Source organism: Dromiciops gliroides, chromosome 3 (assembly GCF_019393635.1).
Source record: "Dromiciops gliroides isolate mDroGli1 chromosome 3, mDroGli1.pri, whole genome shotgun sequence".
NCBI lineage: Eukaryota > Metazoa > Chordata > Mammalia > Microbiotheria > Microbiotheriidae > Dromiciops > Dromiciops gliroides.
Window position 1 is genome coordinate 623,416,191 of NC_057863.1, and position 22,237 is coordinate 623,438,427.

The following is a 22,237-nucleotide window of genomic DNA, read 5'->3' on the forward strand; positions in this document are numbered from 1 at the left end:
ATCCTCCCAGCCCTGACATCCTCTGTTCTAAGGTCCTTCCTAGATCTTACATCCTGTGTTCTAAGGGCCCTCCCAGCTCTGACATCCTGTGTTCTAAGGGCCCTCCCAGCTCTGACATCCTGTGTTCTAAGGGCCCTCCCAGTCCTGATATCCTATGTTCTAAGGTCCCTCCCAGCTCCAACATCCTGTATTCTAAGGGCCCTCCCAACCCTTATGTTCTTTGTTCCAAGGGCCCACCCAACTCTGATATTCAGTGTTCTAAAGTCCCTTTCTGCTCTGACATTCTGTGTTCTAAGGGCCCTACCAGCTCTAACATCCTGTGTTCTAAGGATCCTCCCAGCCCTGACATCCTCTGTTCTAAGGTCCTTCCTAGATCTTACATTCTGTGTTCTAAGGGCCCTCCTAGTTCTGACATTCTATGCTCTAAGGTCCCACACAACTCTGATATTTGATGTTCTAAGGAATCCTTCCAGCCCTAACCTTTTTTCTTCTAAGGGCTCTCTTAATTCAAATATTTTATATTCTGAAAGCTCTTGAAGTTCCAGCATTCTATCTTATCGGGCTCCTTCCGGTTCTGATATTCTGTGTTTTAAGGTCTCTCCCAGCTCTAACATGCTGTGTTCTAGGGTCCCTTCCAGCTCTGCCCTTCTTCGACCCCGAGGTTCTAGAGTGACCCTCCACCGCCACAGATTTGCCTCACAGTACAACCTTTAGGATTGCCCCTGGCCTGGAAAGCCACTGATAGTGAGAGAGGGTGGTGTCAGTCAGACGCTGGCTTGGGAGTAGAGTCTGGGCAATCGGAGTTGGAGACGGCACCATCCTGCTGCCCTTCCAGAGCCTGGACACCTGCTGCCCAGACCAGCCAAGCAGAAACTGCATTAAAAGCCTCCACATGGCTCAATAAGCAGAGACTTTCATTGAAACCAGCAAGTACAGGGGGGGCTCCTCATGGCATGCATTCCAGAGATCTAGCCCAGTGTGTGCATGTGTCTGGAAGAAGAGTACTGTAGAGAGAGGCCAAGGCCACACTGACCCATCCTGGAAATATCCAGGCAGAGCATGAGGCTGATGCTGAAGCCTCACAGGCTCAGATCAGAAACAATGAAGGAATCAGAGGAGCTTGGGAGCAGAAAGGGAAAGACAGACCCCCTTCCCCATCAGCCTCTGGAGGAATCCTTTTGGCAGTATTTGGAATTACTCTTTGGGACAATATTGGCCTGGGGATACAGATCACCTCGTTCCTCTCACCAGCTCTGCCACTAACTCATTCTAAGACCTTGGCCAAATCCCTCCACCTATCTGAACCTCAGTTTCCTCATCTGTATAATGGGGACAGTAATTCCTGGCCCATCTACTTCAGGAAGATGTGAGGAACAACTGATATAAGCCAGTAAGGAAAGAATCTTGAAACCTTCCTAGGCTTTTTGTTTTGTTTTGTTTTCAAGATTGGGTCTCCCTATCTCACCTAGGTTGGATGAAAGCTTTGACCTCCTTCATTTCTGAACTGTATGGTTCTAAAGGGGATGGGTTTCCCTTTATAGGCAATCCAGTGGTCCCTGCTCCCATGGCCTCACCACATGAATGCTGAACTTAGGGCAGATTAGCCCATTGTAGCTTTGAACTCCCGAGCTCAAGAGATCTACCAGCTTCAGCCTCCCTCATTGCTGAGATTACAGGCACAGGTCTCCAGGCTCAGGCCAGTGAAACCTAGGAAATAGTAAATAAACTAGATGGGGCCATATTCTTAGGCACAATCTTGAGATACAAATCAAATTCAGATGGAGAGAGGAGACAACGGAGTCAAGATGGGGCTCATAGGAGAATGAGCAAAAGAGAACAAGAAATGATTGAAAAGAAACAATATGAAAGAACCCACATGTACAAAAATATTTCTAACAGTTCTCTTTATGGTGGCAAAGAACTGGAAATTGAGGGAATGCCCATCAGTTGGGGAATGGCTGAACAAGTTGTGGTACATGATGGTGATGGAATACTATTGTGATGTAAGAAATGATGAGCAGGCAGATTTCAGAAAAACCTGGACTTAAGTGGACTGATGCTGAGTGAAGTGAGCAGAACCAGGAGAACATGGTACACAGTAACAGCAACATTGTTCAATGATCATCTGTGATAGACTTGGCTCTTCTCAGTAATACATTGATCTGAGGCAATTCCAAAGGACTCATGATGGAAAATGCTCTCCAACTCCAGAAAAAATAACTGTGGAATCCGAATGCAGATTGAACCATACTGTTTCTACTTTTTTGTGTTTTTTTTTTCCTTTTTGAAGTTCTTCCCTTTTGTTCCGATTCTTCTTTCACAACATGACTAATGCAGAAATATTTTTAATGTGATTGTACATATATAACCTATATCAGATTGCTCTCTGTTTTTGGGGAGGGGGGAGGGAAAGGAGGAAGGGAGAAGAATTCGGAACCCAAAATCTTATAAAACAAATATTGAAAACAATCTTTACATGTAACTGGAAAATAATAAAATACTTTTACGATTTCAAAAATGAAAAAAAAGAAGCAATATGGAAGGAGAGACAGTGGGAGAGAGGAGTCAAAGATGATGAAAGCAGAGAAGGAACAATGGTAGAGAGGATGAAGAAACAATGGAGGCAGAGAAAACCTTGGTAGGAGAAGACAGAGATAGAGACAATGTGTGCGTTTGGGGGCTGGGAGTGGGGACGAAGTTACTACCTGTATTACTCTGGTGCAGCAAGGTGGCACAGTAGTTAGAGTGCTGGACCCAGAGTCCGGAAGACTCATCTTCCTGAGTTTAAATCTGGGCTGGGTGACCCTGGGCAAGTCAATTAACCCCGTTTGCCTCAGTTTTCTCATCTATTAAAATAAGCTGGAAAAGGAAATGGCTAACCACTCCAGTATCTTTGCTAAGAAAACCCCAAATGGGGTCACAAAGAGTTGGAGAGGACTGAAAATGATTGAACAACAACAACTCTGAGAAAGTCTCTTAACCTCTTTCCACTTCAGCATCCTTATATAAAAATGGGTGGCTTGGACTAGATGGCTTCTAAGATCCCTTCCAGCTCTAAGTCTAGGATATTTTGATCTGGTTGATGCCCTTGCCTCCATGACCTCCTCTTCATCCTCCCACTCCAGATTTAGAGGTAGAAGGGACCTACCATAGCAGAGAATCACAGATGTGGAACTTTTTTTTTTAGTGAGGCAATGGGGGTTAAGTGACTTGCCCAGGGTCACACAGCTAGTAAGTGTCAAGTGTCTGAGGCCGGATTTGGACTCAGGTCCTCCTGACTCCAGGGTCGGTGCTCTATCCACTGAGCCACCTAGCCACCCCAGATGTGGAACTTTGATAGCATCAAGTCAAACCTGTGAGAAGTCAAGTGTAAGCTCCCTGCTGGCAGGGACTGTCTGTTGTTGTCTGTATATCTCTGGAACCCAGCAGAGAGCCTTGCACACCAAAGCTGCTGCTGTTGGTTGAATGGCCCATGGTCACATAGGCAGTAGGTGTTAGCACTGGGATTTGAACCAAGGTTCATTGACTCCAAATTCAGCACTTCCCATGATGCTAGTGGAAGGTGGGGAGACAATAGTAAGGAGGAGGGAAGGGAGGACAAAGGAGGAGAATGGATAGGGGCACCATGATGAAGAAGAGAGAACCAGGTCAGGGGAGAGAAGGAAACTAAGGAAGAAAGTATTTATTAAGGACCTCCTAGGACAATTAGGTAGTGCAGTAGATAGAGCACTGGGCCTAGAATCAGGAAGATGGAAGTTCAAATCTAGCCTCAGACACTAGCTGGGTGACCTTGGGCAAGTCACTTGACCCTGTTTGCCTTAGTTTCCTCATCTGTAAAATGAACCAGAAAAGGTTTTGGCAAACCATTCCAGTATCTTTGCCAAGAAAACCTCAAATGGGGTCAAAGAGTCAGACACGAGTGAAACAATTGAACAACATGTACTACACACTGAGGATACAAAGACTAAAGTGAAACAGTTCCTCCCCTCAAGGAGCTTACAATCTGATGCTAGAGACAACATGTATAAACATGTATATAGATAGATGCAAACCACATATAAAGATGGTAGAAGGTGACATTGGAGGGGAAGGCATTGGCAGCTGAGGAAACCAAGAAAGGTCTCAAAGAGAAGGCACTTGAGCTAAATCTTAAAGGAAAGAGGGAAGAGAAGACAGAAGAAGAAGACTTTAGGGAGACCATGGTTTGACTCCATTGCATTCCCATGAAAAGGGAAGGAGATGCTTTGAGTAGGAAGAGGGTGGGCTGAGCAGGACAAATTCTACACAAAGGGATTGGGGAAAGTTCTTGGGGAATCCACTTGTCATGCTTGCCTCTGATCTCTAAGCTTGGTCCAGCCAGCCTTGGGGCTGGGCATAGAATATTTTCTAGCTAAAAGATCTTGTTCCCTGCTCTGGCTGGTTCATGCAGACAGAGTGAAGAGGATGGAAGATGTGGCAGCAATGTTTATCACCTGGCTAAGGAGATAAGGGAAGGGTGAGCAATCCAGGACATGAGATGGTGGACAACGAGGGGCATGCACCAGCCACCCATTGGTCCATGTTGGCCCAACACTGCAGTACCCTTCCCTGAGTTGTCCTCAGTCTCTTGGGATAGGGATTGCCTAGCTGCGTGTCTTGATAATAATTTTTTTAAAGTTTGACAGCTATGAACCTCAGATACCCAGTGCTATATCTTAAGTCATTATACCCCAACTCCCCCTTTCAGAGCAGGGGCCAAAAACCAAAGAAGATAAAGTGAAATATTTATGAGTACCTAAGGTATAAGAAAATCTCATTGTGGTTCAAAGTCATGTTGGAGACCCTCATCCCATCCTCAGTCTCAGGGCAATAGAGTCAAAGTGCCTGGGAACCTGAGAGGACTTCTACACTCTTAGACCTTTCCCAGGCTTCAAAGAATACCTGGAAACCCTGCCCCATCAGGGGAACTACCTCTGCAGAGAGTCAAAATCATAAATCTCAGACAAGGGAAGGCTCTTAGAACACAGAATGTCAGAGGCAGGCAGAAACATAATGTGGAATGTCAGAGATGGAAGAGACCTTAAAAAGGATGTCAGGGGAAAAAAAATGTCAGAACTGGGAGGGGCCTTAGAACAGTCTATTAGATATGGAAATGCCATTAGGTGATATCTAGTTCAATGCCCTTATACGGAGAAGGAAACTGAGGCTCAGAGAGGGAGCTGACTTACTCAAGTCACAGTTGAGTTCAAAACTTAAGTCATTCCCAATCTTGTATATAATCTTCCCATTGTAAGGTCATAGATTCATACCAGAAGTCACTCTGTTTATTTGCATGGTGACATGCTTGCCCCAGGCTATGGTGGTCTCTCCAGTCCTATGTGGCTGGGGTGGCAGAGAGCAGGGGAAAGGAAAGCCAAGGATGTCGGAAAAGGGTGCTGGGGGGCCCAGGAGAGGGAGCCAAGCCCTTGATTGTCGGGGCGGGGGACAGCCTGAGACTCCAGCAACATCAGTCAGCCCTTTATGGGCTGGCCTGCGACTCCTTTACAACTCAGCTATAAAGCTGGGCTGGGAGCTGAAACTCAGCGAGCCAGGAGCTGGTGATTTGAAAGCCGATTGAAAATGGGGAGAGGGAGGGAGGAGGCTGGCAGTGTAAAGGGGGACATTTCAAGGTTTGGGCTGTTTGTCATTTTGGAGGAGGGAGCCAGCCTGCCTGCTCTGAAGTCTAGCTTCACATGTTCTCAGAGCTAAGGGCTCCCTCCCCATTTCCCATCTTCCCATCTTAGCATACAGGCTTACTCTTTTAGTCAGCCCATAGCCCCTAGAAGGCCTGCTGCCCCAGCCCTCCTTGGCTGGAGGAAGGGAGATAAGCTACTAGGCAAAGAAGAAGGTGAGGAGGAAAGGGGAGTGATGGGAAGAGGAAGAAGAGTTGGGGGAGGCAGTGAGAAGGGGAGGGGAAGCCCAGGATATGTTTTGCAAACAGCCTCAGTGGAGAGAGAAATCATCCACTTAGTCTGGGGTGAGGAGGGGAAGAGAAAGCAAATTGATTCCTATTAAAATATCACTAAAGACAAAGCAGGCAGGAAACAGCTTTCGGCCACACAAAAGGCTTAGAGCCCATACACTTAACAACACCTTTTATCTAGAGATCTCCAGGCTCATTTCTGGTTTTAATTAGTGACTCTGGCCCTGGGAGTTTGGGAGCAAAAAGCTGCGAGTCCCCTCTGCCTCTTTCCCCCAACCCATCTGGAAGATTCATTAGGGTTCATACAGAGATCGATTAACCTAAGGTTGAGAGAGATCATAACCCCCTCTCCCAACTCACTCCCCCCTCCAACCCCCCACCCTCAATACCTCTCTTCTGCAGCACAAAACAACGCCTGACTGCAAGGTGGTATAAGGTGAAATTTCTCTTAAAATTGGGCTCTTTTACAGGCCCGATAAACTCAAGCACTCCTAAATATCCTTTCCAGTGCTCTTCGAAACACTAGGGTTGAATGATAGAACATGGAATGTCAGTGCTAGAGGAGACTTTGGGACCCAGAGATTGTCAAAGCTGGGAGGGTCATTAGAACACAGAATGTTAGAGCTGGAAGTGACCTTAGAACACAGAATGTCAGAGCTGGGAGGAGCCTTAGAACACAGAATGTCAGAGCTGGGAGGGCCCTTAGAACACAGAATGTCAGAACTGGAAGGAGCCTAGAAATATGGAAAATCAGAACTAGGAAGAGAATTTGGAACATGGAATGTCAGAGCTAGAAGGAGACCTTGGGACATGGAATGTTAACACTGGAGAGATCTCTGGACTCTTGCAGTCCAACCAACTCCCTCTTTTTATGGAAGAGTAGAAGTGGCTTGTGCAGGGTCACACAGCTTGTAAGGGTCTGAGGTCAGACTTGACTGGTTCAGCACTATCCACTGAGCCATCATTGCTGCTAAAGCACACAGAGCACTGGGCTTGGGATAAGGAAGACTCATCTTCCTGAGTTCAAATCCAACCTCAGACACTTACTAGCTATGTGACCCTGGGCAAGTCACTTAACCCTGTTTGTCTCAGTTTCCTCATCTGTCAAATGAGCCAGAGAAGGAAATGGCAAACCACTTCAATATCCCTGCCAAGAAAACCCCAAATGGCATCACGAAGAAGAGTCAGACAGGACTGAGAAATGACTGAACAACAACAAAACGGCTCAAATAAAGGAAGTGATTTGGTGCTGTTCACACTGAAAGTTAGCAGCAGAGCTAGGGCCAGAACCCAGATCTCAAGTTCAGTCCATTATCCCAGACTGCCAGTGACAGGGGAGAGGATGCGGAGGCCATGGGCCAGGCAGGCAACCAATGGGGAGGAGTTGGAACTCCTCAAGGCCTAGCTGTTACAGCTGGTGCTGAGACTGCTGGCAAAGCCTACAGCCAAGAGCACAGAGTAATTAGCAACCCTGCCTCTTAACACCTGGACACCTCCCTCCCCCTGCTCCCGGCTCCCGGCTCCCCACATTTGCTCAGTAGACACTGCATCCAGATGTTACCTTTTTCAGGCAGAATGCTTGAAGTCTCCTCGCCTGCCTCCCCGCCCCCCTCTCCCTTTCCCAGCCTGCCCTTCCCCCCTTGGCCATACTTCTGTTCCCAAAAAGCAGGAGCCCGATGTGAACATGGCCTTTTCCCAAACACCTCCCAGAGCATGCCTCGGATTTCAGGGCAGAGGGATGGAGGAACGGCAATGGGCAAGAGAAGGAAAGGGGAGGAGGAAGGAGTGGAGCTCAGGGAGTGTGGGGACAAGAATAGGATTCTTCTACGGTGTTACAGTATCTCTAGTAACTCTAGCCTCAGCTCCCTCACTAGTTCTCAATATAACAATTTCTTTTTTTTTTTTTTTTTTAGTGAGGCAATTGGGGTTAAGTGACTTGCCCAGGGTCACACAGCTAGTACGTGTTAAGTGTCTGAGGCTGGATTTGAACTCAGGTACTCCTGACTCCAGAGCCAGTGCTCTATCCACTGCGCCACCTAGCTGCCCCTCAATATAACAATTTCAAGTTATTTTTTAAAAGCACTTCTCTGCCCTGACTTCCCACCTGTGGCTCATTGGACCAGCACCACAACGTTCAATCAGCCCAGGGGACTGTAGGAGAGTGGAAGAGGAGGGGGAAATGACTATGATGGTGATTCACCAATACCTGCATAATATGCTTGCTAAATAATATGCAGGGTGGAACAGCTAGGTGGTGCCGTGACTGGAGTCAGGAAGACCTGAGTTCAAATCTCACCTCAGACACTTAGCTGTGTGGTAAAAAATGGAAGTTTTAGCTGAATCATTTGAGAGTTGAACGCATGCTACTGAAGCAGCTTTTGAAGGACCTTCCTTTGGGGTGGAGACTTCCAACTCTCAAATGATTCAGCTAAAACTTCCGGGTTTTACCACATTCCCCCCTTTGTTTCATTTGAAAAATGAATGAGTTTGCTCAATGAAACAGCTGTATGATCCTGGGCAAGTCACTTAACTCCAATTGCCTTAAAGACCCAGGGCCATCTCCAGTTGTCCTGATGTATATCTTGGTACTTACCCAGATGGCTCTGGAGGAGAGAGTGAGGCTGGTGACCTTGCACAGCCCTCCCTCACTTCGATCCAATTCACTACAAGTCATGACATCACCTCCTGATGTCATGGTCCTCTTTGACAATGAAGGACAAACAACAAACAACAATCAGGCTTATCCCTCTCCTAAACTCCAACCCAAACATCACTCTGTCCAGGAAACCTTTCCAGATTCCTACCCCACCCCTGCAGTAATGGCCTTCCCCCATCTGCATCCCGTAGCACACTGCACTTCTCAAATGTCCTGGTCACATAATATCTCACATTATAGTCTACTCTGGTGTTGTCCTAACCCTCTACTAGACTGTAAAGCAAGGCTGTGCTGGAGCCAGGAGCCAGGAGCCAGGAGCCAAATGTTAAATTTTCAGCTTGAGCACTGACACCTCAGAAGTCAGCAAACGTTATAAATCAGAGCTTGATTTATTGTGTTGTTGTTGATTGTCTACAATTAAGAAAGTGATGAAGAAAATGTGAATAATGTAGCTTAAACTAAAAAGAGTATCCTACATATACCCCTGAGGCCCAGAGTTGATTGTTAAACATGGGGCAGCACATCACTGACTCAGTACAAGCCTCATGAGGGTAAGGATTTATCTAACCTTTACACTTCCCCCAGTGCCTGATAGTGGGCTCTGTACCCATTAGTATTTGTGGTTGTATTGCTGCATTCTTCTCATGCACTCACTTGTTTCCCAGGCCCGAATGATTGACATCTGCCTGACAATTCATACTTGCTGGCTGTGTCTCTAGGGGGCAGTAGTGGGGTGAGCTCCAACCCTGGTTTCACCACCACCGCCCCATTGATTCTTCTTCCCTCATCCCAAAGCTGGAAATCTGGTGCAGGGGGTGGGAACTGTTCCTTCAAGGAGATTCACACATGAGCCTTTTCTGATCCCCTTACTTCTCGTTCTCTCTGTCTCTGTCTCTGTCTCTCTCTGTCTCTTTGTCTGTCTCTCTCTTCTTCTTCCTCTCTTTCTCTCCCTCTCTCCTTCCCCCTCTCTCTTTCTGTCTCTCTCCTATCTCCCTTCCTCCCCTCTCTTGCATTCTTCTCTCAACTTCTCTGTCTCTCCCTTCTTCTTCCTGTCTCTGTTTCTCTCTCTCCCTCCTCTTCCGGTGTGCCTTTACTCAGCCTCTTCTCTCTGTCCCTCCTGTTTGCTGATTGCATGTATTCCCCCAGTAGAATATAACCCCCCTGAGGATGGGACATTTTCCATGTGGCCTTTGTCTCTATTACCTACTACTTAACTACCAGCTGACAAATGCTCCTGTCAGTGGGGCAAACATGTCCCAGCATTTCCCAGGATGACAGACAGATCAGTGTTGAACACCAGTTGTACCAGCTGCCTAAATAGGGGGGTGGGGGGAAAAGCACTCTCCCCACCTCCCTGCACCGATCCACATCTGCAATCTGATTTCTCTCCAGCTCAGCCTAACATCTGAATTAGGAAACCAAATCTAAGATATCATTGGAGTGAAGCCCCAAGAAAGAAGCCTTTAATCTTCTAAAGAATTCCTTTCATTTGCTAGCTTCTCACGTGATCCTGATCAAGAGAAAAACAAGTCCCAGCTGTGTCTACACCACAGCAAATCATTGCGGGTGAAAAAGACAAAACATCTGCAGGAAAAGCCTTAAACACAAGTCAATCAGCCAGATGTTTACCTTAGAAAGCACCAGACACCCAGATACTTACCGGCAGTCAGGTAACCCTTTGATCAATTTCTGTCCAGATGTCCCCATACAAGATAGACTCAGGCTTTGTTTTTACTCAGAGCCCCATTATTCAAGTTCTTAAGGTCCAGCTTTGAGGTATGGAAAGTCTATTGGTTGTCCTAGGATAATCAGCTTGCTCTCTTCCCAGAACATTGCACCCTAATCTAGCACCTCCATGCCTTTGAACAAGCTGTCTGTCACACATGCCTGAAATACCCTCTCTCCTCACTCCATCCTTGGGAATACCTAGAATTCCTTGGTGTTGCCCACAGGAAGCCCTTCCTCTCCCTTCTTCTTTTTTTTTGGGGGGGGGGGTGAGGCAATTGGGGTTAAGTGACTTGCCCAAGGTCACACAGCTAGTAAGTGTTAAGTGTCTGAGGCCGGATTTGAACTCAGGTCCTCCTGACTCCAGGGCCGGTGCTCTATCCACTGCGCCACCTAGCTGCCCCTCCTCTCCCTTCTTCTAAAATCATTATACATGCCATTTGTTTGCTCGAACTATCCTTCTAGCTGCAGGTAGGCACCTTGGGGGCAGGGCTGGTTTTTTTAATTTGTTTTGGGGGGTAGCTAGGTGGCACAGAGGATAAAGCACAGGCCCTGGATTCAGGAGGACCTGAGTTCAAATCCGGCCTCAGACACTTGACACACTTACTAGCTGTGTGACCCTGGGCAAGTCACTTAACCCCATTGCCCTGCCCCCTAAAAATTGTTTTGGTATGGCTTTTTGGTCTATATTCTCGATGCCTGGAACAGTGCTTTGAACAAAATTGGTGCTTATTAAATGCATGTCAGATTCCATCAATGACAGCTTCAATCACCAAATCAGGACAAAGTAGAAAACCAGGAGTCACGATTTGGTCAGAGCAGAAGAGTGAGGTGAGATTCAGGCATGTGGTAGCAGACCTGGGTCAGCTGTTTATCACGTGGCACAACTTTGGTTCTTCCCCTCTCTGGACCTTAGCTTCTCCACTCTAGAGGATGAAAGATTTCAAACCAGATGGCATCTAAGATCTCTTTTAGCTCTAATGTTATGTAACTTATTCTGTGATCCAGGTACTAAGAATGAGGCACAAACATGGGGTTTGATGGTTTGTGTATTCCTAATAAACTTATATAGTGCAGTGCAGTCATTCATCTGTGCTACTGTCTTATCCTCTTTCCTAGATTATAAACTCACTGAAGGCAGGAACTATGTCTTCTCTCAATTGTATATCTCCTACAGAGCCCAGAATGAAAGGATAGCTAAGTTTTACAGTGGATAGAATACTGGATGGGGAGTCAGGAAGACTCAGTTTCATGAGTTCAAATCTGGACTCAGGTACTACTTAGCTGTGTGACCCTGGGCAAATCAGTTAACCCTACTTGCCTCAGTTTCCTCATCTGTAAAATAAGCTGGAGAAGGAAATGGCAAGCCATTCTAGTACTTCTGCCAAGAAAACCCCAAATGGGGTCTGAACTGAAAATGACCAAACAAGACTCTAGGACCAGCATGTTTCCCCCCCCCCCCAACCCCCACATAATGTGATACTTCTTGGACTGTACACCTGACCTAGACCAACAGAGCAAGTATGTCCAGAATGAGCCAGAATGGTGGAAAGAGACACCTTATTGGTCTCAAAATTTCCCAGCCCCACCTATAAGCTTTAAGAGAGATCTCTTTGAAAGGAAAAAAATAAGCCTGGTAAATGATGAAAAACTGGTATATACTTGAAGCAATGTGGTATACTGGATAGCATGCTAAACTTGGAGAATGAGTTCAACTCCTGTCTCTGACACTTACCACTTTAGCTATGTGACACTGGTCAAATAACTTAACCTCTAGCTATCTAGGGAAACTCTCTAGGACTTAGCTATTAAATCAGTGTAGGTGGAGGGAATTCCTCTTGTGATGAAATCACAAATCCAGACATTCATGTATTTTTCATCATGGGCTGAAAAATTGTTCCAATTATAGGCCACACTCTAAAGTGAGAGGGTTTGACTCCATGACCTCCAACGCTCCTTCCATCTCCTAACACTGCATGACCTGGCTTCTACGATCTACGTTTGGGGTGAAAGGATTGCATCTCATATTCAGGCCAATTTGGGTCTTCATACTTAGTATCTTCCAATCTTCCAGTGAAGGAGGGAGGCTCAAGGAAACTCCATTTTCCAGAAGTGGCCAAGACCCGAGACCACACTCATTCTCCCCGGAGGAAAGAAAAGAAAAACATTTTCTTTCCTTAATGGGAACCATTTGCAGTTTGTCCATAATTTCCCCTCTATTAACGAGGTTTGGCAAAGTGTATAAACTCCCTGTGCCAGCTTGAGTCCTATGCCTTAAGGCAGATGGTGGGGAGTAGATGTGCCTTCCCCACAACACCCCCTCCACCCCACCCTCAACCTCCCCCTCAGAGAAGCTGTGAGGTGAACAAAGATTACAGGTGTACCCTTGAGTAGCACTGTTCCTGGGCAGGCCTCATCCTTTTCCCTGTGTGGGCCCAGTCTGAGCCACTCCCTGCAATCCCAGCTCAGGTTCCCCATTCATTCAGATATCTCTTCCCTCACTCCTACCTCCAAGAATTTTGCCCTTTTTCTATTTCAGGATGCAGGTCAGCCCAGGGATCAAAGAACTTAGAACTGGAAGAGGACTTACAAATGATCTGGTTTAACCTTTTTGTTTTACAGCTAGAGAAACTGAGGACCACTGAGGTCAAGTGACTTGTCCAAAGCCAACTAGGTCATAGATAACAGAGCTGGGCTTTGTGCTGAAAGGTCTGTTCCATACCATAGGCATGCTCTATTTCCACAGGAGTCCTATTAAAGGTAGTGGGACTCACTCTCTAGGGTTAAGGCCCTTTGTTCCAAGCTCCCAGACTTGTCCTGCCTCTCTCCTCCATTAAGGCTGACATGGCTCCCACTGGCCTTCACTACTATGCCTTCAAAGCCCAGTTCAAAAGTTCCTCCTACCTAGGTGACATCTTTATTCACTCCAGCCAGAAATGCTCTTTCCCTGTTCTGTTTTCCAATATCACACTCTCTGTCCCATTCAAATTGTCCTTATCAAAAAGTGCCCTGATTCGTAGTTTGTGTGTGGGAAAGACCTGGGTTCAAATTCTATCCTTGGCACTCATTATCTGCGTGGCCATGGACAAATCACTTCTCTTCTCATCCATAAAATGGAGATGATAATGGTTGTGAGGCTCAAATGAGATAGTACATGGGAAGTGATAGAGTGCAATAGAGAGCCCTTGGTCAAATCCAAGGCCCTGCTACATTCTGCCTAATGATCTAGGCCCAGTTCCTGAAGCTCTCTGGGCCTCAATTTCTTCATCTTTAAAATGAGAGGATTGGACTAAACAACCTCTAGAATTCCCTCTAGTTCTAGATGCCCCAGGGGTTCTTCTTCTGGTTATATAAGCTTCTTTTTTGTACATAAGCTTCTTAAAAATTTTTAAAGGGGCAGCTAGATGGCACAGTGAATAGAGCACCAGCCCTGGAGTCAGGAGTACCTGAGTTCAAATCCGGCCTCAGACACTTAACACTTACTAGCTGTGTGACCCTGGGCAAGTCACTTAACCCCAATTGCCTCGCTTAAAAAAAAAATTGATCACTGTATTTCAATACAATTGGATTCCTTTGTGTTTTATTTAATGCATTTTAAGACATCCTTCATCAAAGAGGGTCTATAGGCTTCCCTAGAGCGCCAGAGGAGACCATGGCACAAAAAAAGATCAAGAACCCCCGCTCTCGGTCTCTGATCCAATGCTTTGCAAACCACCAATCCCCCTATACCGTCAGTTCTTATTACCACCACTCCTCACCCTCTACCTTGTACCATCCAGTGGAACAGAAGTGTCCTGGTACCAGGGGCTGGCTTTTTTTGGTCTTCATATCCCCAGGGCCTAGCATACTGTCTAAGACATATCAAGTACTTAATAAAGACTTGTTAGACTGAACTGAATGACTTAATTTTGCACATGTCATATGCCCCCATCTCCTGCGACCTCCCAAAGTCTGAGTTTTCTTACCCATAAAATGAATGGGTTGGATTTTGTTATTGTTCAGTCATTCTTAGTCATATCTTTATGACCCCTTGGGGGTTTTGGCAGAAATCCTGGAGTGGTTTGCCATTTCCTTCTCCAGCTCATTTGGCAGATGAGGAAACTGAGGCAAACAGGGTGAAGTGACTTGCCCAGGGTCATACAACTATTGTCTGAGGCTAGATTTGAACTCAGGTTTTTGTTACTCTATTCAGTTGCACCACCTCAATTTGTTTCATGCTCCCATGATTCCCACCCCTACAGTAGAATGTTAGCTTTATGAGGCAGAGATGCTTGCATTTGGATCTCCATCCCCTAGTATAAAGTACCTTATTTGCATGTAACGGTGCATAATAAGTATTTGTTGAATAGAACTGAATGACACTTTCTCCAGAACTCATCTCCTCTGGGGAGGATGGAGAACCCAAGGCACAGAGCAGTTGGATATTTGAACCAAACTCCTGTGCACTCCAGATCCTCAGTTATCTATCCAACTAAAGAGCCAGGGAACAGACACTCTGGGCAAGCCAAGTAAAAGGGCTCATATTCCCTGGAAAGCCTGAGAGGCAGAGCCTCTTCTGATGTAGATGATTCTTAGGAAACCCACCTGACAAATCAAACATACCCTAGCCAGGGAACTCCATCAATCTTCATCAAGTGGACTGAATGAGGGAATACCCACCTGGCCCCTCACTCTGCATGGGTATCTGGCCTTCTCCCCCAGGTGGAGGAACACAGGGAAGAAGAAACCCCTAGCTTCCATTCCTCTCTCCTCATTCTGTATGAATAGCAGAGTGATCATTTCCACAGCTGCCTTAAACAGATTTAAAAGCAGACTTCCTTGCCCCCCTCAGTCTTGAAGCACATTCCCTCTTGAAAACAAAGTCAGTACAGGGAGCTTGCCCTGCTTTTCTCCCAGGAAACACGGCTCCCGTGGGTGGGAACCACTGACCCTGCTTCCTTCCAGGGTAACAGTCGTGTTCAAGAGACATCTTTCTGACTGACTCAGCCCATACTGAGAAGTAGGCTCTGAAAGCTTGGAGCATAGCATGGTGGGTGGGGGAGGGCCACTGCCCTCCTTCCCCCAGGAAGGGACTGATCTTCTGGCCTCTGCCAGGCAGCTGGTGCACGAGCCCTCGCTGACTCCCTGTGAAATGGGACTTGGGGAAAACATGCATATTTGGGAGTTGTTGCATGTTTCTATTTCAAGCAGACGCTGTTCTCTTTATTTCTTTTCCCTGACAAACCCTCCCTGCGCTTCATCGCCTTGGAATCCAGACCACGAGGCTATTTTGACAGACTTTGACACCTCCCCTGGCAGGCAATGCACTCAGATGATGGGGGGTGGGGGAAGGTGAAGAAGAGATTTCAAATGACAAGCCCTTCACCATGATATCCTGAGAGGTAGGACCACGGGACATCTGGACAGCCTCAGTCTTACAGGAAAACACTTTGTATGTAAACCTTAGAGTACCAGAGCAATGTCAAATATTTCTGTTATTACAGCATCCCCATAGGCAAGGGTAAGGGGGGGGGGGGCTATAAAGGAAGGCAAGAGAAATCCCTGCTATATTCTCCAACACAGCAAGGTGAGTCTGTCTTGCAAATCAGTCTCCCATCCTGGAAACCATTAGTCTCTATAGAGGTAGCCTCTGATCTCTGAGAAGAAAAGATAGAGCTTCACAACTGCATAGGGCCAAAGAATCCATGGTGATTAGCTAAACTCTAATAAGAATAGTTAATATCTATACAGTGCTTTAAGGTTTAAGGTTTATGAGTATTATCTCATTGGATCCTCCCAACAACCTATGAGATAAATGCTACTATTATCCCCATTTAAGAGATGAGGAAACTGAGGCTGAAAGAGGTTAATTGACTTGGCAGGAGTTACACAGTGACCTTGGTTCTCTCAGGCAGGATTTAAATTCAAGACTTCTTGATGTCACATTTAGCGACTTTCCATTGTCCCATATTACCTCTAAAGTAGAGGTTCTAAACTTCTTTTATGTCATGGACCTCTTTGGAAACCTGCTGAAGGCTCTAGATCATTTCTCAGAATCTTTTTAAATACATAAAATAAAATATAGAGGATTATACAGGAAGTCAATTGTATTGAAACAAAAATGTAATTTTTCTCATTCAAGATTATACATCTCCTGAAATCTATCCATGGACTGCTTGTTGGGGGGTGGTGGTGGTTAAGCCTTGGTCTGGACTGTGTGTTAATTGGGGGAAGAGAATAGGAGGAAAAAGGGGCTTTTGAGAGAGTGCTTTGTTATCCCACTGCTATCTGGGAAGTTTCCTTGGGCACAAATACTCTGTCACTTAACTTTCTGTGAGACCCGGGCATGCTGTTTCATTTCTCTCCTTACTTACATGGAGGTTGGACTCCATGGCCTCCAAGGTGCTTCCCAACTCTTAAATCAAAGCCCTGTGAGATAAGTTGGGGGAGAGAGGGAGACACGTGAGTAGTTACAACTTGCCCACCTACAATGGGCTTATGTCTTTCACATAGTAGGCCCTTAACTGTTTGTTAAATTGAATTACTCATTTGGAAGCACTCACCTTTGAAGGGGCCCCTGAAAGTCAAAACATCCTATTCCCCCCCCCCAAAAAATCGAATCCCCTCTGGTATTATTCATATGCCAATCAGAACAAGGAAGAAAACAAGTAAGTGCCCTAGAAGTGGGGCCTGAACATAGATCATAGGAGTATAGAGGTAAATCTGGAAGGGACCTTAGAAGCCATAGAGTCCACTTCTCCTATTTTACAAATGTGGAAACTGAGGCTCATAAATGTTAAGTGACTTGTTGGCTCTAAGTCTAATTGTCCCTCATGCTGTTTCTTCATCTGCCCAAGTCAGGCACAGGGGGAGACCTTGTCTGGGCTATTGTACAAGCTTAAGTCTGTCCTTGATGGGTTCCAGGAGTCAGGACACAGGTTCAAAACCCTGATCGTCCATAGGTACTGTAAGTGTGACTTTGGGCAAATTACTTCCTTTTTCTGGGTCTCATTTTTCTTATGTGTGACAGAGGGTTAGCCTAGATGAGCTAAGATCCTTCAGGTCTATATTAATGCTGCCATAAATATCTTTGCTAGTTCTCTTTTCCCCCACATATAATGGGGAATTATCCTTGTCTTTCTCTGTCCCAAGAGAGTATCAATAGTGGTTAAAAGCCCTAAGGCCTCTGCAGATTCACTGGGGTGGAATCCAATTCTCCACCCCAAGATTTAGTCCCACCCCTAAGCTAGGAACCATCCGAAAAGCTCTAGAACCAAAACATCACTAAGAGGGCCCTGAGAAATCACTGAATCCAGTTTCTTCCTCTTACAGATGAGCAAACTGAGGCCCTAAGAGGGGATATGCCCCTCAGTGTTAGTGTGAAAACCCAAATTACATCGCAGGTCTCCTGAATTCCAGTCAAGCAGCATTAATAGATGCAATATTTTGAGCTAGGTTTCTGGTTTTAGAAGGTAGGGGAGATGAGATGGGAATGTAGGCAAGGGACAAGGTGGGGTGGGAGAGGCAGAATATTTGATGTTTTTAAAAACCAAAGTGCAAAAGTCTAATCCTGTGAGGGATGTCACTCACTGAAATTCCAGGCATACCCCCCACCTCCCAGCCCCAGGTTTCCTCCTTACAATAAGGGTACAAATTCAGCCTCTCAGTCTCTGAGGTGACATTTCATCCAAAGAGGTCTCCTAGTAGTCCGGAAATATGAACTGTGGGCTTCATACCAACCCCATATCCCATGATTTTCAGAGGGAACTGGAACTGCTGCTTTGAGTGTGTTAAATGGGCTTGGAGAGGGGTGGAGGGTGGGGGTGGGGTGGGAACAGGATGTATCACTTAAATTAAGAGAAACTCCCCCTATGATCTTGGGAACAGAGGCAAGGAAACCCTGAAATAAGAATGTCTCTGTCTCACAAATGAAAGAGAGGCAGTAAGAGAGGGAGAAGAAGGATGTTGAGAGACAAAAAGAGACAGGTGAGAGTCCTAGAGAAAGGGGGAAAACAAAGATTGAAAGGAGAAATGCAGAAAGAAGTGGAGGGGATTATTAGGGAAAAGACAGAGACACAGATGGAGGGATGATGGAGGTTCTCAAAAGAGATGATACGGGATGGATGCGAATAGGAGTGGAGACAGAGGGAGTAAGTATAATAGGAAATGCTAAATTCAAGTGTAACCTGTCATAGCAATGTGGGAGATAGCTTTTGTTCTCTTGACACAGAGAAAGCGGGAGCCACAGCAGCCCTGCAGCCACCCATATCAGGGAATGAGCTCTGTTCCCCAGGTGGTCTCAATGCCTGAATGTTCCCAAGCAGCACAGAGGGGAGGGGAGGGTTCCCATCAGAGAATGAACGATCTGATAGAACGATCTCCCTCCATCCTCACCCTTTCCCCAGCTAAGTGACCAGAAGCCAGGTACAACACAACCGGTACACAGGAGTGTCTATCAGTAGGGGTGAGGTGCCAGGGAGGTGGGGAGGCCCCAAATATTCATGCATTCTAGGTGCTTCTATGTGCATGTGAAAGTGAATGGGTCTATCTGGGTGTATATAAATGTATCCACTGATCATCAATCACCTACCTTCACAGTGCTCAGACAAGAGGAGGGCTACCACACTAGATGTGTGCCCCCCACCCAGCCACACCCACCCCCGCGCATGTAGAGGTTAGAGAGTGGGGGTCGGGAAAAGCCGAGTTTCGTCTGTTCTCATCCTACCTGGCGTTCAGAGGAACAGATCCACCCTAGGGTACCTTCAGTCACTGCCTCCCAGGCGGCCTCTCAGCGCCCTCAGGACCTGTCCAAGGTGCTGAAACCACGGAAGGACAAATACTGTCTCTCAAGGGGCATTGAGCCAGGAGAGCAGACGCCTTCAAAGACCAACCTTCCTTTAGCCGGAGGGGGCGAGCTTCCTTTCCCCGGGGGAGTTTGGAAAAGTTCTTTGCGCTGCAGTGTTGGCACCAACCTGACAACACTGCGCTCTCCCCCCTCCCCTTCTGCCCCCATAACACCCTGGACCTCAGCCTTTTTTCTCTCTGTTCCTTTCGCACCCCACCCCCGCGGGCCCAAGATCCACTGACTGAGAACTCACTTCTCTCCTGACCCCATAAAAGCTGAGGGAGGAGGGAGGATGGTTTACCAAGGCACCCGCCCCGGCAGCCCCTTCTGGGCATCCGTCCGCACTAGCTTGTCTGTTTGAGCCTCCCACCTCCTCTTTCCAAGCTCAGCTCGAGTCTCGGCCCCTCCGTCGGCCACGGAGATGAGGGTATTAGGGCAGATGAGCTTGAGGTCCCTTCTAGCTCGGGCATTCTAGGAAGCCCAGGACTGGACAGAACCCTTCGGTTAGTTGTCTCTCTGGAATTCCTCCACCACCACCACCACCCTCCAATACCCACCTTGAAATCTGCGGTGTGTGCTGGGGTGGGGGGGTAAGAAGAGCTGTAAATCTTATTAACCCTGTCCATTCTCGCTCCCCAATACTCCCTGATATCCCAAGCCTCTAGAGCTCCTCGGTCCGCTCAACTTTTACCCAACCGCGCGATAAGATGGAGGAGGGGGCGGGAAGGGACAGATCCAAAAGAGGCTGCCATAGGCACCGCTTCTAAAAAACTAAGTAATCTGCCCGTCCTTCTGAAGCCTCGGCGTCAGGGAAGGTACTGCGGAGCGGGAGTGGAGAAATCCGCAGGGTCATTCGACCTCTCTAGCACCTGGGACCCTAGTCGCCCTCCCACCCCCCGTCGGTCGGCCGGCCGGCAGAGAGAGTCTGGATCCTGGGCAGGCGGGCACTGAGCCGCGTGGCCCGCCAGCCTCCGTGTGCCCATCCTTCCCCTCTCGTCCTCTTCCGCCACTCTCACCTGCAGCACTCACCTCTGGCTGGACCGTCGGACACCCGGGCGCGCCTGGCTCCGCGGGCCACAGCCCCCAGAGGCACCCCGTGCCCAGGGCGCACGGAGGCTGGCACGCTGCGGCCACTTGGATCTGCTCCCCTCCCCCAGAAGCCTCGGGCGGTCACGGAGCCCGCGGACTTCCTCTGAGCCAGAGGCCGGCCCGGGGCCCCCAGCTCGGGCTGGGGCTCGGGCTCGGGCTCCTGGGCGCAGCGCCCACCCCTCGCGGCTGACCTGGGCTCTGGCCCAGGGGCTGCGCTGCGCAGAGAAGCCGGCCGGCTGGGCAAGCCGGCCAGCGAGCAGCGCGAGCAAGCAAGCGAGCGAGCGAACGGTAGCAGCAGCCCCACAGGAGCCGCCGCCGCCGCCGCCTTTTATCCGCCGCCCGCCTTTGTTTGGGTCCCGGCTTCTACCATCCGCCGTGGGGAGGTTTGGTGGGGGGCCGGTCCCCCCAGCCTCGTTGTATCCCCGGTGGGCCCCTTCCAGCCACTCTTCCCCCGCTGCCTCGGGGGCCGCCCGTGGCCTCGGCTGTGCCGCCGCGCGGCGGAATTCAGAGCTCAGAAGTCCCGCGCGGCTGGTTCTGATCTTTCCCCTGCAGGATCCCGAACGGTGGTACGGCCGGGCTCTATATATTGGGCAGGCGGAGGCTACGAGGGGGAGGATGTTTTGGGGAGGCTGCCGGCTGGCGGTGAGTTTGGGGAGCAGAGCAGCGACCCCTGGGGGTCCGTCTCTGCCTCTGAAAGGGGCAAAAGCCCTGGGTCCCCCCACCTTCATTTTCTTGTTAGTTTCCCACTTGCCTCCAAGAATCTTCGAATTCAGAGCCTAAACAGATGATCTAGCCCACCCTCTTAGTTTACAGATGAGGAAACTGAGGTCTGGAAGGCTTAAGTGGCTTGCCCAGGGTCACACAGGTAGTAAGCATAAGATGCAAGCTTGAACCTAGATTTGGAACTCCAACTTCAGTGTTCTCCTCACAGATGCTCATAGCACCTCCTCTTTCCAGTGTCCCTGGAGAAGACCCAAGCTGCCTGTCCTCCCGGCCATTGGCAGATCACCAGCCTCCTGGGTACTTCCGAGGGCATTCCCTGGCCTCCATTGCCAAACCCAGGTTCTTGGCACCCACCCACAGCCTACCCTCATTTGGTGGCATTCCTGCCTCTTCCAGTGGGAGCCTATCACGTTCTCTCAGAGTCATGCCAGCCTTAGAAAACCGGGAGATCCTCCAATTCCAGCACATTGTGATGCCCTACAGGCCAGAATGACTCTTCCTTGCAGTCGGCCCTAGGCCCCAGCCAGCTGGAGGAACAGGCAGGGAGAGGGGGCTAAGGAAGTGTCTGCCAGCAGGTGGCGCCAGACCATTCCAGGGTCGGTAGGCCTGCCCAGCTTTCTCAGAAAATCTGCCTGGTTCACTCTCTGTCACAGTCAGGGTTCACTTCGCCACAGTGGATGATGTTTTAACAAGTTGACCTGGGGAAAAGAAGGGAAAGAGAAAGGAGGGGCAAGTCCCATAGAGGGAAGCTTGCTCTAACAGCTGCTGGGTAATGTTGTTGTTGTCTGTCCTTCCTTCTCAAAGAGGACTATGATAGCCTGATGTCACAGCTTCCACTGAACTGGATTGAAGTGAGGGAGGGCTGTGCAAAGTCACCAGCCTCACTCCCTCCTCCAAAGCCATCTGGGTCCAGTGGCAAGATATACATCAGGACAACTAGAGATGGCCCTGGATGTTTAAGACAATTGAGTGACTTGCCCAGGGTCACACAGCTAGTAAGTGTCTGAGGTGAGATATGAATGTAGGTCTTTCCAACTTCAGGGCCAGTGCTCTATCCACTGTGCCACCTAGCTGCTCCAATAATACAATACCCAATAATGCTGAGTAACAGGGTGTTAATAAAGGGATCAGGGCAGGAAAGGAACAGAAAGGAATCTTGGGCCTGGCTAAGTGGTTTTCCCAAGGGTACAATTTTATTCATAATAATAGCTAGTATTTATATGGGACTTCTAGGTTTGCAAAGAACTTCACAAGTATCATCTCATCTGATCTTCACAAC

At 48.1% G+C, this 22,237-nt stretch overlaps 1 protein-coding gene across 2 annotated transcripts in view; it reads right to left on the bottom strand.

Annotated features, from left to right (window-relative positions):
* Positions 1-20,546, bottom strand: part of DISP3 (dispatched RND transporter family member 3) — a 78,822-nt gene extending 58,276 nt beyond the window's left edge. Inside the window, exon 1 of one of the 2 annotated variants that reach the window (XM_043990553.1) lies at positions 20,176-20,546. Coding sequence is in view for 1 of the 2 variants with exons in the window: in XM_043990552.1 (XP_043846487.1) it covers positions 16,676-16,693 (18 nt within the window). In the remaining variant the exon portion in view is untranslated. Of the gene's footprint in view, positions 1-16,675; positions 16,757-20,175 lie in introns of those variants that run through there. The other variant, XM_043990552.1, reaches the window with a different exon arrangement.
* Between the last annotated feature and the right edge of the window lie 1,691 nt (positions 20,547-22,237).